The sequence below is a fragment of the Arachis ipaensis genome, chromosome B05 (assembly GCF_000816755.2).
Source record: "Arachis ipaensis cultivar K30076 chromosome B05, Araip1.1, whole genome shotgun sequence".
Lineage (NCBI taxonomy): Eukaryota > Viridiplantae > Streptophyta > Magnoliopsida > Fabales > Fabaceae > Arachis > Arachis ipaensis.
The window spans coordinates 121,942,720-121,959,750 of record NC_029789.2 but is presented as its reverse complement, the minus strand read 5'-3'; the positions used below and the strand labels follow the sequence as shown (position 1 = coordinate 121,959,750).

The 17,031-nt window shown below is 37.1% G+C and overlaps 1 protein-coding gene across 6 annotated transcripts; it reads right to left on the bottom strand.

The window, feature by feature from the left end:
• Positions 1,308-6,792, bottom strand: LOC107643964 (kynurenine--oxoglutarate transaminase 1). 6 transcript variants are annotated; one of them, XM_021124377.1, is made up of 9 exons: positions 6,523-6,792; positions 6,196-6,326; positions 5,562-5,647; positions 5,140-5,234; positions 4,496-4,592; positions 3,179-3,293; positions 2,885-3,068; positions 2,711-2,787; positions 1,308-1,818 (listed from the first exon to the last, which is right to left on the bottom strand). In XM_021124377.1, exons 1-8 carry the CDS (start codon positions 6,702-6,704, stop codon positions 2,712-2,714), a joined length of 966 nt encoding a protein of 321 aa, XP_020980036.1. In that variant the 5' UTR covers positions 6,705-6,792; the 3' UTR covers positions 1,308-1,818; position 2,711. The 6 variants fall into 6 exon arrangements, with proteins under 6 accessions (XP_020980036.1, XP_016203208.1, XP_016203209.1 ...); XM_016347722.2 differs by having other exon boundaries at positions 2,711-2,836; positions 2,914-3,068; XM_016347723.2 differs by having other exon boundaries at positions 1,308-1,784; positions 2,711-2,836; positions 2,914-3,068.

Genomic DNA, 17,031 nt, shown 5'->3' with positions numbered 1-17,031 from the left:
GGGGTTAAAACCTGAGTTCTTTGAGGGAGTTGACAAGTTTGTTATGTATGTCTTTAATATAGAACCGTTTAGGTCTTAAGAGATTTTTAGGTATTCGTGCTTTAAGTGTCGGCTGACTAAGTGGTTAAGACCTTTGGAGATAACACTTCATCTCTACCGTAATGGGTTCAAGGATGGATATTGGGTGCGGACAAACCACAGAGAAGTGGATGAGCAGAAAATCAACCGATCTGGCTTGAATTTCAATAAGTCTGAAGGTCGATCAATGAGAGATCGGGTGATTAGAGAACTAAATATGTAAGAAATGAATTGCTAAAATGTGACTACCACTCCCTATCATAGGTGCAATGGCAACAGAAAGGAGGAAGAAGTGCATTTAGAGTTTATAATTGAGGACAAAAACTGAATTGGAAACTTTTGAAATGTATGCCACATCAGCTAGCTATTATAACTAGGGGTGCACATGGGCCGGGTGAAGCCGGGTTTGATGTGACTCAGATCCGACCCGAAATATACAACGGGTCTATTTATTAGACCCGAACCCGACCCTAGACCCGATGAAACCAATACACTTTCGGGCCACAATTATATCGGGTGAAAATCGGGTGAAAACCGGGCCGTTAACATTATATTACGTTAATACCTTCTTGTAAGCTAGCATGTAAAAATATCCAAATTTCCAAGACTCCAACCATTATTTAACATGGTAAAATTCGCTTAGAAAAACATAACAATAACCAACCCTTCTTTAAAATTAAAGCATAACCACGATCAATACTAAAGCAAAACCACAATCAATACTAATATTGTCTAATAATACCAAATATTTAAATCAATACAAATAACACAATATTATGCATTAGTCTAAAGTCTTATGCATTCTAAACATAAAACATTAACTTATAGTCTTATAATGACTAATAACACAAAATATGAAGGTTTACAATACTTAAATTCCACATAAGAATAGTCATGATCCATCACTAATAACACAAAATATTAATTGTATATGATGACCGGGCCGACTTCGGGTGACCCGAGCTATGGCACGGACCCGACCCGAAATAATGACCGGGTCTATTTTTGAGACCCTTACCCGACCCTAAACCCGATGAAATCACACCAAATTAGCCCCTAAAGTGTTCGGAACCGAACCGGGCTTTCGGGCCGGGCCGGGTCTGTGCACCCCTAGTTATAACATTTTAGGTGGCAGCAACAGTGCCAGATCAGCTCTCCGTTTGCTGACTTACACTGGAAATGAGCTCAAAGACCTGTATGGAGCCAGGCATTCAATCTGAATGGTCTAATTAGTGCAATTGAAAACTGAGGAATAACATTGATGCACGGGCTGAATCTCGGTAACACTTTGAGAATTTAGTTACAAAATTTTCATTCTCACCTAACTTCACTCTTTATCATAGCAGTGTCCATTTTTTTAATGTAATTAATGGAGTAATATCCAAAATTTGGTACTTAATAATTTATGCTTCGTCCAAATTAATACCAAAGAAAAGAAATTGACAAATTGTTTCATGATCTTTTAGAATGTTAAACAAATTGCTCCCAAAGCTTTCCCCAATATGTAAGATGCCATTTCGTTTAGCGCAAGAAGCCTTCACCATTCAAAAGGTTACCCAGTCTTTCTGAAACCGCAGCCAAGGTTTCATGGCTCTTACAAAATGCAAATCTTATATATCTCTTCTGGTAGGAACAACTTCCTTCAGAAATTCCATTCGATGATAAGTTTGCATGAAAAAATCCTTGTCCTGGTACAGCCACCACCCCTGCTTCTAGTATTAGTTTCTTAACAAATTCTACCTGTGAAAAAGAAAAATAATGCAATAACTGTTCGAAGAATTGCACAAAAACCCAATTCAAAAGGACTATGTACTAATTTGGGAGCAGTTATTTTGCTTGCATATAAATAAATACATAATGATTAAGGAAATATCTTTTCAAGTTCTCTAAAATGTTTGGGAAAATTTTTTGGTAAAAGGTGGAATCAACATAAAAACATCTTTATGAGAAGCCTATTTAGAGCCCGTTTGGTAAACTTCAAAAGTAACTTTTTGCACTTTTGACTTATGAAAAATAGTAGTATTAATGTTTGGTGCAATTTTCAAAATCAAATTGCAATTTTCTAAGAAGCTATTTAGGAGTTTATAAAGAAGTTAAAAAAAATAACTTCTCTCATAATACTACTACTTTTTATCACATTTTTATAAAATAAACACTTTTAGAACTAAAAACCCAAACACAAAATAACTTATTTATAAGCTATTTTTAATATAGTCATTTATTGTTTAAACTATTTTTTTAAAAAGAACTTAATTGAGTTGTTTACCAAACTGGGCCTAAGTTGCATATAATCATGTTTTTTTTTGGTTTTTACTTCATAATTTCACTGTTTTCTTCACAAGAACATTGAAAACAAAAAACACTAAAAATGAAAACAAAAACTAGAGATGCAAACCAAATACAGGAAATTTTAATCTTTTAGAAAAAATATCTATTTTATTATAACATAAGATATGTTTGATCGTATGAAAAGAACTTTTAACATTACATCCAAACATAAAACAACTTTTACTTTTTCAAAAAAATCTTTCAAAAACATCTTGAAGAAACTCATCCAAATGAACCCCATGAGTCTATGACAATTAAAATAGCTCTAAACTAGTAGCGAGAAAAGTTTAATGAGTTGACATACATCAGATAGGAGGCAATCTTCTGGAAGCTCCGCAAACAAGAAGATGGAACCTTGAGGTATAAACTGTATCTTGAAACCTACTCCAGCAAGCAACTTGACAATAAAGTCTCGTTTTGATTGATAATCCTGAGTATATAGATAGAAATATAAGAAGCATGGGAAAAATAGTTCTACATTTCCTCAAAGTGCTTCTGATGTCTTACACTTTTCAATGTTTGAAAGTATTCTGGGGGACTTCTCAAAGCAGTCAATGCAGCTTCCTGAAATGGCGCTGGTGCCGAATCCGTAACTTTGATATGAATATTTCTGATAGCAGATGCAAGGAAAGCAGGTCCAATTGCCCATCCAACCCTCCAGCCTGATGTATGACAGACCAATAGTGAGTGAATGTAATTTATTCAAAATGATGCAGGAACCGAAAAAAAAAAATTGCAGGCTTCGTGGTTTTATGAAGCTTTGATTTGTTACCTGTAACACTAAATGTTTTAGACAAAGACGATGTTATAACAGTCCGCTCTTGCATTCCTGGAATTGTGGCAAGGGATATATGTTTCACGGTGTCATATGTTATATGCTCATATACCTGCAGAAAGCATGATAAATGAGGCACGGAATTCCATTATGTACATATATTCAACTCTTGCAGAGTTAAAACTCCAAGCAAATTCTTGAGAAACCTTTCAACTCTCCCAAGAGAGACTTGCTAAAAGACTCGTAACAAGTCCTCTCTCCCTTATAATTATCATCGGCTAATCTGCTAACTATAATTAGTGGTATCTTAACCATGTAAAGAGAGAGATAAGCATCAATTTGGTCCCTGAGTTTTCACTCAATAATTAGTTTGGTCTCTAAATTTTATACTATGGATCAAATTGGTCATTTCATCACCAATTTGGTAAATAGGTTACTTATGTATGCAGTTAACTGCTACTGTGGCAGCCTAATAGTTAGCTAACATTGCACTAAAGGTGAGACTTAATTTGCTCTCTTAAGGGACTAAATTTTATAGATTTGAATGACTCAATTTAGTCAATTGAGGGATCAAATTGAGGCTACACCTTTAGTGTAGTGGAGCTAGCCATTATGCTGTCACATATCAATTTATTGCACACATAAGTATTTTGTTAACTAGACTAGTAACCAAGGGACGAACTTGATTTATGGTTATAAATCTCATGAACCAAAGGGAGCATATTTAAAATCCAAAGACTAAACAAATTATCACATGAAATCTTAGGAAACAAATTGAGCCTTATATCAAAGAGAGTTGATGAGTAATTCTTCCAATGAATATTGCTTTGTAATCCAGTTATAGCACAAGCTTTCTCCACACATGCCGAAATCACCTAAGATAAAAGCCTAACATCTCTTCCATAAAAGGCCAACTCCAACTTACTCTTTAACAAATGTGTTGCTAATGCTATATTGCCTAGTGTAAGCACTTATCCACCACCACATCTTTAACTCTACATTATTAAGTTAATTTTAGTGTTCCCTTTAACTACTCAACAAGTCAACATCCAATTCTACATTCTTATAGTTGTGCAATAAAATTTCCGTCAAGTTCGAAGGATCCTTTTTTGTTGTTAATCGCAAAGAACACATAAAATGCTTCTCCATTTCATTCACTTATCTTGGATCCTATGGTTTGCATCTCGCCTTTATTCATCCATCATCTTGGGTAGTAGATCCAACATACATTAAAATGAAGCATGAATACTCAAATTGTCTTTATTAAATCTTGAAATTTAAGTTTTACCAGTGCAAAGGAAGGGAACTTCATACTTCATCTGTTATTGCCAGGCAATCTTGGCTGCAGCATGCTCTAGCAATAGTCTCAAGTTCTTCTTTTGTGAAAACTTTGCCAGTTGGATTGTGAGGACTGTTTGAAATTTATGTCAGCATTTTTGTAATCCATAATGCGAGACTAAGCATCTACAGGCATTTATATTCAAAACTAGTTATATAAAATAAACAAATGAAAAAAAGGACAAAAAGAATTTAGTGAGTAATTGTTATTACTTTCATCGACTTCATATTGAGAAGTTCTGTGAATGTAAAAAATGAATCATAAACTTCAAACCAAGCATGTGTAAATATTGCAATTCCCCTTACAAAAGTTGAGCAAATGAGAAGCAAAATCTTCGGTGAAAGATTTATATGGAACACGTGACAGCAGAATGCACAGGAAACATGATCTGAAACACATGAATTCTTGTAACTAAAGTTTCTACAGTAACAGGGTAACAAGAAAACACTGATATTGCATCTCTGCTTGATCTTTAAATAAAACAATTTGAAAAGAAAAGAAAAAAGATTTTCGTAATCACTATTCAGATGGTTGTCACATAGGTACAAACAGCAACACGATCAGAACAAATTCTATGTATGAAATTGAGGGAAACTCATGCATTTGGGTGATTTTTAACCTGTTCAGTACTATGGCTTTAGTTCTCTCTGTTAGTGATCTCAGCAATTTGCTTGGATCCAGAGTCCACTGAGGTGGGTCAAGCGGCACATGTATCTGTCATGTTGGTTAATTAAGCTAACAAAAACAAGCTGCACTAGTGAAAAGATCATTTCACATCAATAACAGACACAAAATATTGAGGGCCACTAGCTTAGTTTAGATTATCTGCAAGAACGTTTTCCATGCGACAATACATAAATTAAATTGTGTAGCAAAATGAGGATTTTTCCTGGTGAAGTGTTATATATAAAAAGAACACACATGTAGATGACAGTGGTAATCTTTGCTCCTAGTAAAGCTTGCGATAAACTGAAGTACTAAACCTATTAAGACATCTTAGTCCACAAAATTGGATATGAATATTGGTAATAAGTAGCTTACTGGGACTCCCCCAGCCATGGTAATACATCCTTCATATGTTTCATACGAAGGGTCAAACAGTATGACTTCATCACCAGCATCAATTGCTGTGAGAAACAGAACAGAAGATGATTATTACATAGCACAAGAAAGGAATATATAGAATATCTCATCCAAAACACAAAACATTGAAATTGTTATAAGATATAATCAATTCTGCCTTGGTGTTCTAACATCAAATTTTCAGTACAACTTTATAAAGTACATTAAGCAGTTGTAGCAAATAAGATAAAAATCAATTACCTGTCGGTGTTCTAATATCAAACTTTAATTAGTTATTTATTTTGGTTTCCTACAGTATCTCCTCACCCAGCAGGTGCTACATACACAATACAGATTCAAAGCAGACAAGTGACATTTACTCAAGCGGACGAGTGGGCTCGCCCTCAACCAATGCAAGTTGGTTTAAAACTTTTAATGTATTAAATTGCATTCTAGTAATTATTCCCTTTTCACGATGCTTGCCAAGAACTACTAATCGAAAAAGGTATCTGATAGCAAAATTTGAACAGAAGCAAAGACATTAAAGTAAGCAACTAAAAAGAAGGATTATGTTTCTCTTTAGCAGTAACATACAAAATTCATTAGCACATACTTGCGAAAATTGCTGCTGCAAATGCCTCAGTTTGACCACAGCAAATAGCAACGTCCGTTAAGGGGTTGATGTCCAAGCCATGAATTTCCTTCACCATCTGGCTCAGGTAATCACATATGCCTTGCACGTGCCTCAAATTACAAACAAGTACACTCCATCAATTTATTGTAAAAGTAGCACTTAGCTGAAACAAGGTCAAAAGGTTTTGATACTTTCTATTGTCTCTTCTATTTACTCGAAATGACGTACTTATCATTATGGATAGAGTTAATTTCGTTGAAGCTCCAGCAAGTAACAAACATTTATGGTAAGGGTTAGAAAGTTGACCTGTACTGGTTGAAGTCAGAATTGATTGCCGAAACGGCGGCGTTTTTTATGTGGGGAGGGGCAGGGAAGTCCGGGAAGCCCTCAGCGAGATTGATGGCATTGCAGCACTGTGCAAGATGGGAGAGTTCTTGAATGGGTGACGTTGTGAGCTTCTTTGCCGCACGCGACAACTTCGCTTCCATTGTTTTCTCAGTTTCTTCCTCGTTTTTCTCATCTTGTAGCTTTGAGCTTTCTTATTTATTCCGGACGGATTACCAAATCAGTCTCTCAGCCAAAACAAATAATATTTAAAATAATTAATATTTATTTTAATCCATTTGAATTGGTTGAATGATCATTTCATTTGTTGGTTTAAGTAAGTATTTGTAGTTCGAAGCTCGCCTTGTGTGTATAACAATCCATTAGTTAGGGAGAGACCCTTAATAAATAGAGCATCAATATGTGGTGGATTAGTCCTCGACTTGCCAAATTAGGAAATCCGTAAAAAAGAAATTGTATTTGTCTTTAAAATAGATTAATTTTTCATTAATAGCAATATTTATGGACTTTTGTCTTTGTTAAAATTTACTTGGGACAATTTTATTTGTTAGTATCATATTCATTCTGGAAGTCAAAATATTATGATCAACATTGTTACTTGTTAAAACTTCACATTTTATGAAATAATTTTTAAATTTTCAAATTCATAAACTTATGTCATTACAAAAGTTATTAGATCGATTAATATTTTTTGGTAACATGATGTACCGAAATATCATCGTTGAGTATTAGTTAGTGTGAAGAAAAATCAATAACACAACTTTTGTTATTCAATATATCATTTATCTTATTGAAAAATAAATTAATATTTTCTAAACTTATAAATAGATTTTCTTCTAATTTCTTACACTATTTTATTGTTCAATAAATTATATAAATAGTCATTATAGAAAAAAAATATATATATCATATATAATAATTCTTGATATATATAGTGTCATGTATATATTAAGATTATCTAATTTAATTGTGTGAGTGATTATTGTTATTTTCACTTTTTCGTTACAGTAGAAAATAATATTTAAAACTAAAAAAGAGATAATTAATTTTTTTAATTTGAATTAAAAAATGTCTTGTAAATATATCTAACTTTTACATATACTAAGTGTTATAATAATAAATAGTATAGTCCAAGATATATTTGGACCTAATAAAACCTCAATGCAAGTAAGATCAACTAAAATCTATTGTTAGGGTCCTAAATCCGATTTAGGTTCATTACCTTAAAGGTTCAATGCAGATGAAGTCCACGCGTCCCCTTTTAAATTGGCTCAGATTGGATTTCCATTGTTAGTTAGATATGGTAATGAGTACTCAGGAGAGCGTGAGAAGTCCCATTCCCATCCCTCACTCCTATTTAAAAAAAAATGACCTCGTTCCTTCTCCGTCATTGTAAGTTCTTATTTAATTACTCCTTAGAGAATGCAGATCTCCTCAGTTATCTACGAATATTTTTTGAAAATTTTTGAAAAAAATTAACACAAAATGACATAATATAATATTCATAAAATAATCAACTCAATATAATTCAATACAATTTATAACATATTCGATATGAAAAATAACATTTCAAAAGGAGAAAACATAATATATTCCAACATAATAACATAACATAATTTTTGGAACGATACTGAGCGACGTAGTAACGAACTTGAGAGGCAGAGAAAGTGAGCCAGAGAGAGAGAGGGGATCGAGACTGAAAAGGAGTCCGAAAGAAAAAAGAAGAATTCGAATTGGAGGCAGAAATTAAGGTTACTAAATTCAAGAAATGGATTGATGTATATATAAATTAGGATAAATTAATAATTTTATATTCGCATATATTTAATAGGTTCCACGGGTACTTATGTTCGTATCCCATTAGGGGTCGTAAACGGAAAAGTCCGCCCTGTCTCGCCAAAAGCTTGCCATCTGACGGGTTGGCCCGCCCCACCTCGCCTAATGGTAGGCTGGCGGGCTCTCATTTTTTTTATAAACCATTAAATATTAAACAATATATATAATTTTTAAATTCACACACATTAAAGTCTTTATAATTATAAATATATAATAAACATAATTATAAACCAAATTTTTTGAAACAAAATAATAAAACCAACATTGTCCAAAATAAAATAAATATTATCCAAACTATATAATTAAACATCTTCAAGTTTATAATCAATCAAACATAAAACATAATCCAAAATATAACTTAGAACATCTTCAACTATCATCTTCATCCTCTTGTAGATCAATAACATCATAGAAGTTTGTAAAAAAATGGCACTGACAAAATAAAAGCTTGGCCCAGCAGGAAAGCCCGCCCCGCCCTACAGAAACCTGCCAAAGTCCATGGATTAGGCGGTGCGAGGTAGGCAAGCTTTTTAAGTTTGGCGGTCTCAAATTTTCAACCCAACTCGCCTTTTTGGCGGGTTATGCAGGCCAGCCCGACGGGTTTCGGCCCATTTGCCACCCCTAGTCTCCATCCATTTTCACGTGGTAGGTCGTGAGGATTTTACGAATTTCCATCTAGCCCCCAAAACGGGAGTAATCCCTGCAAATACCCGTTTCGACTGTTTTGTGATCATCTCTATTGCTAGTATTCATTGGTTCGTGATGTGGAACTATTCTAGCCACTTAATAAATTTTCAGATAATCAAAATTTAGGTTATATCATTTTTATAAAGTTACATGTATCCTTGTTATAACAATATTATTAGAAGATAAATGGATAAATACTAAACTATTGTTTGGATATAAGATGGAAAATAAGAGGAAAGAAAATAGAAAGAAAAAAAATGAGAGGAAAGAAAAGTATATTTTTTTGTGTATTGTTTAGATGAAGAAAAAATGAATAGAATGAAAATAGAAGAGATTTTTTTTTTTGCTTGGATGGAAAGGAAAAGTAAGAAGAGAAAAAATTATAATAGAATAAAATTATATTAATATTTTTATATATTATATATAAATTATTTACTCATTTACTCAATATTATAATTTAAATAGAATATAAAATAGATACTAAACTAATTTCTTTTAATAATTACTCAATCACAAATATTCATCAAGGATATGAGATTTAAGAGCATATAAAGTAAATATAATACCTACAACTTTTACACTTCCACGATAAGATGATTATCATAAGTTTTTTTTTTAACATAAATTAAATAGAACAACATATAATAATAAAGAAACAATCAAATCCAGAAAATTATAGAACACCTATCATACACTACGACTGTTAGTAATAAAAAGCTTTAACTATTTATTCTTTTATTAGCTATCTTTTTATCTACTCTGCACTTCATTTATGAATATGTTAAGGACTAAACCTATGTTTCAACCTTTCAAAATTCCATATATTCTTGCCAAACACAACATTATCATGCTTTTTTTTTTATAAAAACCATTGAATGAAAAAACCGTTGGTAAAAAGATGAAGTTCTCTTATAATATGTATGACTTTTTATGATAATTGATCTTGCCTGGGAAATAGATCGGCTTGAACGTCCGTCTCTCAGAATCCGAGTTCCTTATGTTCGTTGTAGGTGTGGGAGCACGAGCAATACAAAGGGGGGGTGGAGTGTACTTACAAAGGCACTCCAATGCTTAAGTCAGTATGGTGTTAAGTTCAGAATTGTCCTTCAAAAAGATACTTTACCTTTCCTTTATAGATATTTCTTCGTCCGTTACATTCTGGGTGATAAATTGTCGGTTTCTGTGATGATTGATTTCGTAACCGACTTTATCATACCGTTTGAGACGTCGGTTATGATAAGAGTATTGATGTCACCGAGTTATAGCTCATAAGGGCCGAGCAATAACGGCAAATGACGAGTTATGGTGGCTGCCAGTAACGGTTATGAGGCCGAGTTATAGCTCGTATTTATGGTGACCATATCACAGCCCCCAAGCTTAGCCTGAGGAAAGTTTTTTAATGAAGCAGGTTGAGCTTTTGTGATGAGTTATAACTCGATAAAGTGGATTACTGAGTGAGCCCCCAGTTCAACGTACTTCATTAAATCAACTTTCTATTTGTGCGACGTGGGAAATCGTGCGTGCTTTTTATTGAGGAGAGAGAATGAGTGGTAGCTTCATTAATATTTTGATGGTTTCCAATGCTCCTTTCGCCGTTTGATGTGACTGAGGGAAGGGTGATATTTGGAACGTTTTTATTTGTGATTAATTATTTCTACTGATTTGGAATTTGGGCGTTTTGGTTTTCTGCTTCTTGTGTGAAGAATGAGCAAGAGAGGTATGGTCATGTCTGTGTTCTTCTAATTTCTTTCTTCCCTCATTTTTTGTATTTCTTGGTTGCATGTTTGTTTACTGTTTCTGATGGGATTTGAGAAGGAAAAGAAAGTTGGAATAGATTGGTCTTATGACTGGGTTGGGGATGATGTGAGGTCTCGGGTGTCATTGTTCTGTGATGAAGCTGCTGCTAAGGAGGTGGATGCTAGTAGGGTAGTGAGGCAGAATTCTGGAGTTGGGGTTGAGTTACTGCCCTATAGTGTTAATGATAGGGTTTATCACCGGGGTAGAGGCTTTGAATTTTTCTATATGCACAGCTGCGTTCTTGAAGAGTTGAGAGTTAGATTACCCTTCACTGATTTCGAATGTCAGGTCTTGAGGCAGTTAAACTGCGCTCCGTCGCAGCTTCATCCAAATGGATAGGCGTTTCTTCGTTCTTTTAAAATTTTAATGGAGTTTCTGGAAGAGGTGCCATCTGTTGACCTTTTCTTTTCGTTATTTCAAGCCAAAGGGGTGTGGAAAGGTGGTTGGATAAATTTCAATAGCACCCCTGGTTTTGGCATTTTCAAATTGTACAAATCTTCTTTCAAAGATTTTAAAGAGATGTATTTAAAGGTTAGGGGTCTGGAAAAAGATTTTCTGTTTTTCATAGATGAGAATCTGGCTGAGAAGTTTCCATTGTATTGGTGCTCGGAACCTCAAAATATACTCGGACCTGAAGTTATCTCTCCGAGAAATGTTTGTTTGATTGAGTTTCTTGTTGAAAATATCGGTCGGGGAGACCTGATTTCAATGTATGAGCTTCTGAAGTGGGAGCAGGATAAAGATGTTGTGGTAGCCTATTTGGGTGAGTTATAGGGTTGTTTCTAAGGTGTTTATTGGTTTTCATCATATTTCTGATGTTGTTTGTTTTTTGCAGGTGGTAAATACCCTGGTGTTTCAGCTGCGTCTCTGAGGACGCGTTTCAAAAATAAGAATCTGGAGAAGGAGGTATCGTCATCTAATGCTGAGAAAGTTGTTGGGACTGGCGAGGTTACTCAGCCTCGTCAAGGTCGGAGGAAGGTGATTGCAAAGAAGAGAAGGAAGTCCGACCTTGTTGAGTTGTCCGATGATTCTGATGAAAAGGAGTTAGGGGTTCCTCTGGAAGAGATACAGGCTTTTATGGGTAATCAAAAAAGGCTTCATGAAATTTCTGAACAAAGTGAGGCATTTTCGGTGTGGAAAAAGGAATATCCCTATATGGCTGTGGTGGACGAGTATTGCCAATCGTCGGCTGATGTTTCTCTTGCAAAGGAGGTTGGAGACATGGCTATTGGGCAGTATATGCAGGTAATAGCTGACTGTTGTTTCTTTATTTTTCTTTTTCTTTGGGAGTCTTATGAATTTTGGTTTATTTCTTTCTCTAGGTTGTTGGCCTGCGCCTTGCAAGTCTTAGGCGTAGCCAAGAGTTGAAGTATAAGAGAGTTGCTACGGAAAGAGGAGAGGTTTCTGTTTTGAAGGAGGAGTTGGTTAAGAGTAAGAGTGCTGCTGCTGAGCTTCAAGCGCGTTTGACTGAGACCGAGAAGTTGTTGAAGGAGACTAAAGAAAGTTATGTTAAGGATGTGGAAGATTTGAAGAAAAAAGAAAGTGATCTGGCGAACATGCAAACTCGGCTTATTGAGGTTACTGCTCAATTTAAGGATATGGAGAAGAAAAAGGCGGATGAGATATTGGATTCTTTTGTTGAAGGTTTTGAAAGGGCAAGGTTGCAGGTAAAGTTTTTGGTACCAGATGCCGATCTCTCTGGTATGGATCCTGGAAAGATAGTGCGAGATGGTCAGCTGATCGAAGATGATGGGGACACAGAAGATGAAGCCGATAATGCTTGATGTGTTTGTTAGAAACTTGTTTAAATTTGTTTTGCATATGTAATAGTTAGTTCGTGTGTTTTGAACTTTGTTGAATTGACTTGTTTGAATTTTGAATGTGATGCTTTTTGTAAAAGCTGTTTGCGATTGTTCGGAAAGTGTTCCGAGTTTATTGGCCTTGTGGCTGATGATGTTATTTGATAATGGCAGGTTGTAGCTTAGACGAGTATTAGCGTTTGTTTGAGCTGTATTGATAGAGTTATATTTGATTGATAATATCATCCGTACAGTTATTTGATAAAGAATAAGATAATATTCGTCTCCTATATATTCGGAGTCCTTTTGAACCTTTTAAATACAAAGGTGCAGGTAGGCTAGCCTCGTTAAAACCTCTCCAAGCAAAACCCTTTGGAAAAAATCTTGGTAGTAGGAAAAAGAGTACAAGCCTGTCCCTGCCTTTTAACTATAAAATTTCTTTAGGGAAGATACATTCCAAGTATTGGGTAGTAGTTTACCATCTATTGATTCGAGTTTGTATGCTCCATTGCCGAGTACTTCTGGTATTTGGTATGGACCGTCCCAGTTTGCTGCGAGCTTTCCATGCGAGGTTTGTTTCCGAGCAGTTTCTGTTTTCCGAAGTACTAAGTCTCCTTGCATGAAGGATTTGCTTTTAACGGCTTTGTTGTATTGGCGAGCTATTGCTTGTTGTGCTGCTCGTTGCCTTAATGTTGCGATGTCTCTGACTTCTTCGATGGTATCGAGTTCGGTTCTCCGAGCTTCCTCTTGATTTCCGACTTGTGTTCTAAATGAGCTTTGGGAGATTTCCAGGGGTATCATAGCCTCGGAGCCATATACAAGTCTGAACGGTGTTTCCCTTGTTGATGTTTGTGGGGTGGTGTTATATCCCCAAAGGACTTCAGGTATAAGCTCGGCCCAGAACCCTTTGGCATCATCTAGCTTCTTTTTAAGTGCGTGTAGAATTACCTTATTTGCTGCCTCGGCGAGTCCATTTGTTTGAGGATGTTCGACCGAGGCGAAATGCTCTTTTATTTTGAGGTTCTGCAAAAAAGATTGAAATTTCTGATCGGCGAACTGGCGACCATTGTCAGTTATGATATGTTGAGGTATGCCGAAATGGCAAACAATGTATTTCCAAACGAACGAAATCATTTGCTGGGATGCGATTTTTGCCAAAGGTTGGATTTCTACCCATTTGGAGAAATAATCAATGCCAACAATAAGAAATTTTACCTGGCCCGGTGCCGTAGGGAACGGACCGAGTATTTCTAAATCCCATTGGTTAAATGGCCAGCTGATATCTGAATGATGTAATTGCTCTGCTGGTATGTGTATCAGTGGTGCGTGTCTTTGGCAGTTGTTGCATGATCGGATTTTTTGTTGGTTGTCGTGCTTTAAAGTAGGCCAGAAAAATCCAGCTCGGAGGACCTTTGATGCTAAGCTCCGAGCACCTGTGTGTGTGCCACAGATTCCTTCATGTGCCTCAGCTAAGGCTATCTCAGCTTCCGAGTTGTTAAGGCATTTGAGTAGAGGTCGAGTATAACCTCGTCGATACAGTGTTCCATTGAATATTGTGAAAGAAGATGCTTGCCGTCGGAACTTTTTATTGTTTTCGACCCCTTCTGGTATATTACCTGTTTTTAAATAGTGTATAAAGTCGTCCCTCCAATCCTTTACCTGTGTAACACTTAACACATTGGTCAGAGTAACAGTGGGTGATGTTATTGTAAACTGTTGCAGTGTAGATAACTCGGACTGTGTACTGCCGAGTTTAGATAAGATATCTGCCCTTTGATTTTGTTCGCGTGGTATATGTTCTGTTCATACCCGGTGCCGAACTGTCAGAACTGGGATGTTCAGTGGCGAAGCGACCGACCTGTTCAGGTCAAGCGGACCGACTTCTTTACGAAGAACTCGGCCAAATCGACAGCAAAGCCCAATAAAAGGGCCCAAATAGAGGAACACGACCCAGAATCCAAAGGCAATCCCGGCCTATAGAGATAAAGGCGGTTCCCTTGAAGATAAGCTGACTTCACTCAAGATAAGATAGGATAAGATAAGATAACTAACTTATCTTCTCAGAAAGGTCAGCCCACGCTACTATAAATACACTGGAGCACCCAGGTATAACTCATACTCGGAAAAGATCTGCAAAGAGAGGTACGGCGACGACGAGAACTAGAAGAAAAATTACAGCAATTAGAGGCCGACCTCAAAATGAAAGCTCCTCGGACCACTCCTGAGGAAACTTCACGCAAAGAACAGGACCCATTCACCAGGGAAATTATGAAGACCAAAATTCCAAAAGATTTCAAGCTTCCGGATATGGTTTTGTACGATGGCACCACAGATCCCAACCACCATCTTAGCAATTTCAGAAGCAGGATGTACCTTACCGATGCCTCAGATGCCGTTCGCTGCAAAGCTTTCCCAACAACTCTCACAAAAACGGCGATCAGATGGTTTGACAACTTACCTCCGAAGTCCATCTCAAACTTCGACGACCTGGCCAAAAAGTTCCTGGCAAGATTCTCCATCCAGAAAGATAAGGCCAAGCACGCACCCAGCTTACTAGGGATCAAGCAAGGAGATCGGGAGAGCCTCCGCAACTACATGGAAAGATCCAACAAAACATGCATGGACATACAAAGTCTACCGACAGAGGCCGCCATCATGGGGCTTATCAATGGCTTACGAGAGGGACCTTTCAGCCAATCCATATCAAAAAAATATCCTACCTCCTTAGACGAAGTACAGGAACGGGCAGAAAAATACATCAACATGGAAGAGAACGCTCGGCTGGGAGAAACCTCAAAATCTGGAACCTCCTACCGAGACAAAGACAAGGACTCCAAAAGGAAAGAAGATCGACAGGGTGAAAAAATCAAAAAGTACCACAACTACACTCCTCTCAAAGCATCCCTGGTCGACGTATACAAAGAAGTCTGCCATACAGAAAAGATTCTCCCAGCACGACCACTCAAAGGCAAAAGGGGAGGAAGAAATCGGAAGGAATATTGTGAATACCATCGAATTCGAGGGCACTCTACCAACGAATGCTTCGACTTGAAAAACATCATAGAAAAATTGGTAAGAGAAGGAAAATTAGATCGATTCCTGGCCACCCGGGATGATGACCAAAGAAAAAGATGGAGAGACGAAGATGATGGACGAACTGAACGGTCACCTCGGACACCAGAAAGACACGTCCACATGATACATGGCGGATTCGTAGGAGGTGGGATCTCCAAATCATCCCGAAAGAGATATCTCAAAGAATTATACCACATTGAGGGAAAGGAGGAAGCACCCGACATCCCGGCGATAACATTTACTAAAGAGGACGCATCCGGCATCATTCCGGGACACGACGATCCCATGGTCATCACAATTATACTGGCAAATGCCAATCTACACCGCACACTAGTGGACCAAGGAAGTTCTGCCGACATCTTATTCAAGACAGCTTTCGACAAACTCGGCTTAGACGAAAGGGAACTTAGAGCATACCCGAACAATCTGTTTGGACTAGGAGACACCCCGATACAACCGTTGGGATACGTATCGCTACACACTACTTTTGGAAAAGGGAACCAATCTAGGACCCTCAAAATAGACTACATTGTAGTCGACGTAAGTTCAGCCTACAATGCTCTCATAGGTCGGACAACACTCAATCAACTCGGCGCAATAGTCTCAACCCCACATCTATGCATGAAATTCCCAACTACAGAGGGGATAGCCACGGTAAAAGCAGATCAAAGGATGGCACGTCGCTATTATAACGAGAGCTTAAACCTCAAAGGAAGAGGAGAAGAGTTTCATACAATTGAGCTTGGCGGAGCTCAGCGTCGAGAGGAACTCCGTCCACACCCAGAAGGTGAGATAGAGAAGGTTCAGATTGGAGACACCTCGGATAAAACAACTAATATCGGCACGGTCCTAAGCGGAGACTCAAAAAACTCACTGATACAATTCCTGCGAGATAATGTCGACCTCTTCGCATGGAAAGCAGCAGACATGCCAGGCATAGACCCTAAGTTAATGTGCCACAAGTTGGCGGTCTATCCAGGATCTCGGCCGGTGCAGCAGAAGCGAAGAAAACTCGGATCAGAACGATCCCGAGCTGTGGAAGAACAAGTACAAACGCTACTGGAGGCAGGATTCATAAGAGAAGTCAAGTACCCACTATGGCTAGCCAACGTCGTTTTGGTGAAAAAATCAAACGGGAAGTGGCGCATGTGTACCGATTACACCGATCTCAACAAAGCCTGCCCAAAAGATCCATATCCACTCCCAAGTATTGACGCTCTGGTAGATGCTTCCTCCGAATATAGATACCTATCGTTTATGGACGCCTATTCAGGAT